Source organism: Penaeus chinensis, chromosome 1 (genome assembly GCF_019202785.1).
Source record: "Penaeus chinensis breed Huanghai No. 1 chromosome 1, ASM1920278v2, whole genome shotgun sequence".
Taxonomy (NCBI): domain Eukaryota; kingdom Metazoa; phylum Arthropoda; class Malacostraca; order Decapoda; family Penaeidae; genus Penaeus; species Penaeus chinensis.
In genome coordinates, this window is record NC_061819.1 from 14861301 (window position 1) to 14868800 (window position 7500).

Here is a 7500-nt window from a genome sequence, read left to right on the forward strand (position 1 = left end):
TCCCTCCCTCCCTCCCTCCCCCTCCCTCTCTTCTTCTCTCCCTCTCTCCCTCTCTCTATCAATCTCTATTTATCTATCTATCTATTCGTCTGCATACTTCCCACTTCGCCCACTGACCTCCCCTCCGTTGCAGGCAAAACTGAAGCAGTGCGGCGTGAGAGCTTTGACGGATAAAATCCACCTCGGAGTCAACGCGACACTCAATGAGCTTCCTTGGATGGCGCTACTGCGAGGAAGTACGTGTTTTTTAGCATTTTTAGTACTTAATAGGTATTTTTTTCATTTTAATTGGAAGTACTTAATAGGTATTTTTTTTCATTCTAATTGGAAGTACTTTTTTTGCATTTTAATAGTTGATTTATCCTATTTTTTCCATTCTAATTGGAAGTACTTTTTTGGGGGGGGGCATTTTGATAGTTAATTGCTTCTATTTGTTTTATTCTAATTCAAATAACTTTTTTCATTCTTTTTTTTTGTTTTGTTTTTTTTGTTTTTTGTTTTGTGTTTTCATTCAGAGAGGCATATCCACGTCTAATTTCAATGGATATCCTCCTGCTTAAATTCAGTGAAATTGCTTTTCATCCTCTCGTCTCTCTCTCCATCTCTGTCTTTCTTTCTTTCTTTATGTCTGTCTCTCCATTCTTTCCTGCTTTCCTTCTTTCCTTCCTCTCTTCCTTATTTCCGTTCTCTCTCTCCAGTCTCACATCCATCCATCCATCAATCCATCTATCACTCATCTATCCATCCATTCATGGCAGACGACCAACCCAGTGACACCGAAGCAAAGACTTTAAACCAGGGTGTCAAACTGAAAACCAATCGAGGGCCAATTTTCACTATAGCTACCATCTTGAGGGTTAACAGCGGTATACCCATGCATTCCCAGGGTTACGTTATTAAAATCTGCCTGATAATGAGCACCTGTACGTGGAGTTTATTTTACTTACTGGATGCTCCAGTTGATTTTACTTCTTTAAGTATTTATTAAACACAAGAGGCCTACTTTCATGACATCATATACTTGCAGAACAAAACTACCTTGCAACATGCATCTATTACCTTATTTTCAACTAACTACTATTCAGGTATTTTCTCTTCTGCGTAAAATGTAATGGCTGCGCTTCGTTTGAAAACTGCTTTATGATTTTCATTCAGAATAGGTACCTCACCTTTATAACAACAATAGTGCCAGCAGTAGCAATATATATGAAACTATTGCCAATATACAAAAAAAGAAGATCTCCTAATTACTTCCTTCACGACGATCATAATTCCACAGGTTGCTAATTCATCTTGCCACCTCGCGGGTCATCTGTGACCATCTCGAGGGCCACACTTGACTAGCGGACCATGAGTCTGACACCACAGCCTTATACTTTCCCTTCCCTTGCAGGAGTGGGAGGCAGAGAAGCCTGGCACTGCGGGGCGGTCCTCATTCACCCCCGCTACGTGCTCACCGCCGGGCATTGCGTCAGAGACCCCAATATACCAAATCTTTCTCTGTAAGTTTTTTTTTTCTTCTCGAAAATGTGGCGTATTTTTTTTAAACATGATGTGATTTGGCTTAACACGTTATTTGATAGTTTGATTTTCTGCTGTGATCGATGTGTTATGATATTCATTTATCTATCAAGCCCTGATATGTTCTATATTCTTAAATATTTGAAAATTATGTGTCTTGTCTGAATTTTGCGTCGTGGATAATGTTGAAGTTGAAGATTTGGCCTCTGGTTAGATATATTGGCAAAAGCCATATGAAAACAATAATTCTATATTTTACTTTTTTATTTATTTGGTTTGGCGTCTGAGGAGGCGAGCAGTGTGACTTGAAGTGTCACGATTTGTTCTTCCTCTCTTACTGTGTTTCATTTGTGTGTGTGGGAGTACTTATGTGTGAGTATATATATATATATATATATATATATATATATATATATATATGTGTGTGTGTGTGTGTGTGTGTGTGTGTGTGTGTGTGTGTGTGTGTGTGAGTGTGTGAGTGTGTGAGTGTGTGTGAGTGTGTGTGAGTGTGTGTGAGTGTGTGTGAGTGTGCGTGTATGTGTGTGTGTGTGTGTGTGTGTGTGTGTGTGTGTGTGCGTGCGTGCGTGCGTGCGTGCGTGCGTGCATGAAAGTATGAATGCATGTAAGAATACCAATGCTACAAAATCCGTTCGCCCGCCCTCCCTCAGCCTGGGCGTGCGTCTCGGGGAGCTAAACCTCCCGACGAACCCGGACTGCCACCTCAGCCTCTGCAACTCGGTGGTCGACGTGGGCGTGGAACAGATCCTCGTCCACCCCGAGTACAACAGAGATTGCCTCGCTTGCCACGACTTGGCGCTCGTCAGGCTCAGTCGCACGATCGAGAACCTTCTGCGTAAGTTGCTTTATGGCTCTTGTGTTCTCGACTTTGTGTGTGTGTGTGTGTGTATTCTCTCTCAGTACAACTCAAACTCAAACGAATGCTAATCCATCCCCTTAACTCTTTTCAAAATCCTTCTCCTCCAGCCCAGATATACCCGATCTGTCTCCCTCTGGATCCTGAGGGAGATTTCGGTGATAGTATTGACGCCCTTCAGAACTCTCGTGACTTGGGCTTGATTGCTGGCTGGGGTTCCATCTCGGGAGGTGAGCAGCCTGTCATTAGGGGCTATTACTGATGACAGTAATTATTGATTATTAAGTAGCATCCTCGCAGTGAAATAGTGTCATAGAATGATCGATAACGTTGTAAACGTTGATAACGTTGTACCTTTGTATGAGTCTCACTGCTGCTTCCTTCTGATTCTATAATTACTGTTTCCCTTATTATTTATGTTTGCTGTTTCATTGTCTCTCCTGGTCTCTTCCTCAGACCCGTTCAACGCCCAGCTGCCGACCGTGCTGCAGAAGGCTCTGGTGCCCCTCATGCGGACGCCTTTTTGTGATGCCCTCCAGCAGAGGTACCCTGACCCTTCGTCCACCCTTTGTGCGGGCGGCGAGGGCCCAATCACGTGCAAGGGGGACTCGGGGGGTCCTCTTATGATCGACAATCGCTGGAGGACGAGGTGGTACGTCTTGGGCATCACCAGCAAAGGGCCTAGGGCATGTGGCGCCCCGAATGGCCAAACGCTGTTCACGAACGTCCACTACCACCTGCCCTGGATCCTCTCCAACCTCAGGCCGTAACTACTGGTGAAGCCGCCGGGTATTGAAATAATAATAAATAGGTAATATATGTCTTAGCCAGGCAATGTATATGATTTCAATTAATAAGTGCTGTACTCATTCATACTTTTTGTTCCTTAACATGTGCCTTGAAAAAAAAAATCTTGATGGAATAGAACTACATGTTCTTATGTTCAATCACCTTTGAATTTGCCTGGACAATTTTCAATGTGAAGCATATCGAATCCCTAAACAGTACCACCACAGTCATCATGTTGGGAGATTTATTCCTCCCTATAGTCTTTGCAACGCATCGAGTCTATATTTCTACGAGAAAAGAAAATTGTGTGAACATATGTTAATTAATCAGATTGGATCCTGCGTATAGACGTGTACAGACGTCGCTTCTTCTCATATGTACGGAACAAGTGAACACGATAAATGGCCTGTTGATTCGATCTTTATTTTTTTACTTATCCGATAACAGATTATAAGAACATATATTCTTCATTGCAAGTCAAATTCACGGCCGCGAGAGAATAGAGGCCGGCATCGCCCGAGGCGGTTTCGGCAGATAGATCAACAGGCTTTCATGGCGTATATATGATTTGCACATCCACGAGGCGAGGTGTGTACATGAGACGTCTCCTTTCAAGGTGGAAAGTGACCGAGGATTGTAAGAGTATTATCGCAAAAAAACGTAAATGGAGAAATTTTCAAGATCTGGAAACTAGTAAATCTTACGATCTTTGGAAAAAGTTTTATGTCTCGTATATCACATTTCCTTTAAAATTTATAATTCCAAATAACAAAACATTCGCATTTTATGGAAAGAATCGATGCACTCGTTAAATTTCATTACTATGAACAGTATATTACAGTAACTGTAGTGCAACTTTTTCACAAACATACAACAAAGCTTGATGATTTGTGGAAGGCCAAAATCTGGAAATATCATTCTCCACACTTTGGGGTTATAGTTCTAAAACTGCTAGATAAAATTTCAAAATATTTGACATGTGAGATCTCGTATAAGCAAAATTAAAGCTTTGCCATTTAAGATATATACCCTTTGGGCCATGACAAATGATACTTTTGAATATACATTGTATTGTTTCCAGTCAATAAATATCATTATATCTATGTACCTATTCATCTATCTGAGTATTTACACCGTAGATATAAGCTGTTTATAGACACCTTTCTTATGCGAACACCTCTCTTCTCCTTTCCACAATCGACCAATTAATATGCAAATTCCAGTTCAGATGACGCGTTCGAAGTTCCCTCCCCCGTGCGCTTTCTTTATGTCATTTGTTTTCATCGTCACGGCTTTACCAACCTCTTTGATGACTGTCGATTGATCTTCTGCTCTATATTAGTTGTTTAGCTATTTATTCCTTTATTTGAATGCGTTATTATCAGTTGTTGCTATTATTATCATTGCACCTAATGATAATATGTTATTGTTGTTGCTGTTGTTATTATTATTATTATTAACATTATTATTATCATTATTATCATTTTTATTATTATTATTATTATTATTATTATTATTATTATTATTATTATCATTATCATTATCATTATTATTATTATCACTATCATTATCATCATCATTATCATCATCATTATTATTATCATTATTATTATTATTATTATTATTATTATTATTATTACTATTATTATTATCTTTCTGTGTGGGTGAGTCACTATTATTATCAATGGTAATCGTGATAACTATGAAGGGTTTATAATAATTATCATTATCATAATGCTCTTGACAGTAATAAAGCTTCTAGGTATATCAAAATTATATCTGGGAATGTAGAAATATATTCTAGGAAATGAAAACAAACAACAATCTATTCACATGTATATTTACAAAACTTACATCGCTGATACAAACGCGTTATGTACAAAAGAGCACCTTGAGTTGTACGAAGAAAAGAATATATTTAAAGTCTGATGTCTAATACTTTAAATAATATTTTTAAATCACGTTTGGCGTTCAGTTCACATTCATCTCTTACGGAGTTTTACATATTTACACATTTATTTACATTACGTAATACAAATTATGACAAGATTCATAATTTGTAACATTCACACTGGAAGACATTCCCCTTAATGGGAATTTTCTGTTATAACATTTACAGTGACATTACTGTTACTAATACTAATGTCCGGTTTCTTCTATTAATTACTAACTACGAACTGGGAATAATTTATCAAAAGAGTACATAAAAAAACTTCAAAATGTTATCAAATATATCTTTTTTTTTTTTACTAAAATTCTAATAAAAAAAAATCTGAATACCTCCTCGTCACAGGAACAAAGGATCTCTATACGTATATCGTGGAGCTTATTCCTTTAAAACCGATTGAGTTTCTAATGGAAGAAACTGTAGGTAGAAATATCTTTTAAAAATATATATTCTAATGAAACAGGAATGTGGCAAGACCCTGAAATACTATCTTCTGTGTGTATGTAGATGTGTGTTTATATATATATATATATATATATATATATATACATATATAGACATATGTATGTGTATATATGTATATACCCATACATATATATACATATATGTATATATACACACACACACATATATATGTGTGTGTGTGTGCGTGTGCGTGCGCGTGTGCGCGTGTGCGCGTGTGCGTGTGCGTGTGTGTGTGTGTGTGTGTGTGTGTGTGTGTGTGTGTGTGTGTGTGTGTGTGTGTGTGTGTGTGTGTGTGTGTGTGTGTGTGTGTGTGTGTGTGTGTGAGTACACATATACAGACCGTATGCAGAGAAAAGCAACAAAGTCAAGTGCCTAATAGGAGGACGATTTTCTAATGCCTATCTACCTGGAAGGATATAGCCGTATATCACTGGAAGAGCTCCATTACAACAATGCTGCTGTATTCACATTTAGGGAGACACTCGTGTTTAACTTTTCCTTCGACAGAAAGACAAGAAGTTAGCACCTTGGAACCCTTTGGAGAAGCCGGCATAGTGACCGGTTCTCTTTTACAGAAAAATAAGTTTCAATATTTAGATTTCATGTTAGTAAGTATTGTGTATGTCTCAATGACCATATATGCATTAAAGACAGAAAGATTTTCCCTCTTAGAAAGATTGAGACAGGATGATAAATAGATAAGTAGATAGACAGAAAGGAGTTTGGGGATAACTGATCATAAATAAAGGTAGTATTATAAGCTGTCTTGGAGAGTGCGGACCTGACAAATATTCCGTTTGACATTCCCCGAGAATCAGTGAGGCTTGACCTATTTCCAAGCTCAAGGCCAATTATTACTTGATATCCCAGTGTGGTTACGATCAACAGAAATAACATATTAGTCCTCTGTATTACTAAACCTTGGTAACGATAACATGACGACAGACAGCAAATCGAGCCCCCTTGAGCAGTCAAATTCCCGTCCTCTACCGCAAAGGAATTCCATATCTGAGGTCCAGAGATTCCTCCTTAAAGATTCAGTGTCATCATTTGAGCAGGGCGTGGCTTAACCTGGCACACTTTCAGTTCACGTGTTACGTCACGTCCCTGCTCACAATAAGCACTTTGGTCCAGAAAGACATTTTTCCCGTTAATATTAATGAACATTGGCAGTTACGAAATGGGGTAATGATCAACAGTGGGATCACTCAATGCCCAGAAGAAAGCTGAGAACACCGTTGGCCGCTGGTCCGTCCTTCTCACTCTCCGTCCCTGGAAGGGGGTACTGCTGTGTACGTCGGCGGCGCCTCTCGAGGAACTCCTTCGGCTGAGGGATCAGAGAGGGAGGAGGAAGACGAATGGGAGGGCGGGGAGGACGGAGGCAGGGCAGAAGAGGGAGTAGAAGAAGGCACTCTGGGAGCAGGGTAGCGCGAGACTGGGGGAGGTGGGACAGCCACAGGAGGAGGCGTGAGAGGAACTAAGGTGTTCTGCTGCGGGGAGGATCGCAGGGGCTGCAAGTCGATGGTGTTTCGGGTGGGAGGAGTTATCCTCGGCGACGGAGTCTTCGAAGGGAAGGTGAAGTCCGCCTGGGGGAAGAGATCTTCGTATTTGGGCGGGGCGTCGGCGGGGAGGGAGGAGTACTTCGGGGGGCCCGGGGTGCGTGGGGGTGTCCTCTCCACCTCGGGGGACTCATGCTGAGGGAAAGTGTATATTGTGAAGACGGCGCGGGACTGAGGAGGCACTGTTGCTCGCTGGGTGCCGTCCACCTGGGAATACGGCTGTGGGCGCGCGGGCGTAATGGTGGGTGTAGTGTGGCGGGGAAGGATCATCTCGCCGTTGTTTTGGCGCGCCTTTTGCGAGCAGGACTGGAGGCAGCAGCGGTAGCAGATGCAGCGCAGGATCA

The 7500-nt window shown here is 40.8% G+C and overlaps 2 protein-coding genes across 5 annotated transcripts in view; one reads left to right on the top strand and one right to left on the bottom strand.

Annotated features, from left to right (window-relative positions):
- LOC125029168 (CLIP domain-containing serine protease 14D-like) overlaps window positions 1-3264 on the top strand; it is a 35371-nt gene extending 32107 nt beyond the window's left edge. For all 3 annotated transcript variants that reach the window (XM_047619019.1, XM_047619025.1, XM_047619033.1), the window contains 5 exons: window positions 134-236; window positions 1394-1502; window positions 2190-2374; window positions 2506-2625; window positions 2852-3264. In XM_047619019.1, coding sequence (XP_047474975.1) covers window positions 134-236; window positions 1394-1502; window positions 2190-2374; window positions 2506-2625; window positions 2852-3165 — 831 coding nt within the window. In that variant the 3' untranslated portion in view covers window positions 3166-3264. The remainder of the gene's footprint in view (window positions 1-133; window positions 237-1393; window positions 1503-2189; window positions 2375-2505; window positions 2626-2851) is intronic.
- Window positions 3265-5838: 2574 nt separating this feature from the next.
- LOC125029209 (extensin-like) overlaps window positions 5839-7500 on the bottom strand; it is a 54147-nt gene continuing 52485 nt past the window's right edge. For both annotated transcript variants that reach the window (XM_047619102.1, XM_047619094.1), the window contains one exon: window positions 5839-7500. This exon is cut by the window's right edge and continues 62 nt beyond it. In XM_047619102.1, coding sequence (XP_047475058.1) covers window positions 6857-7500 — 644 coding nt within the window. In that variant the 3' untranslated portion in view covers window positions 5839-6856.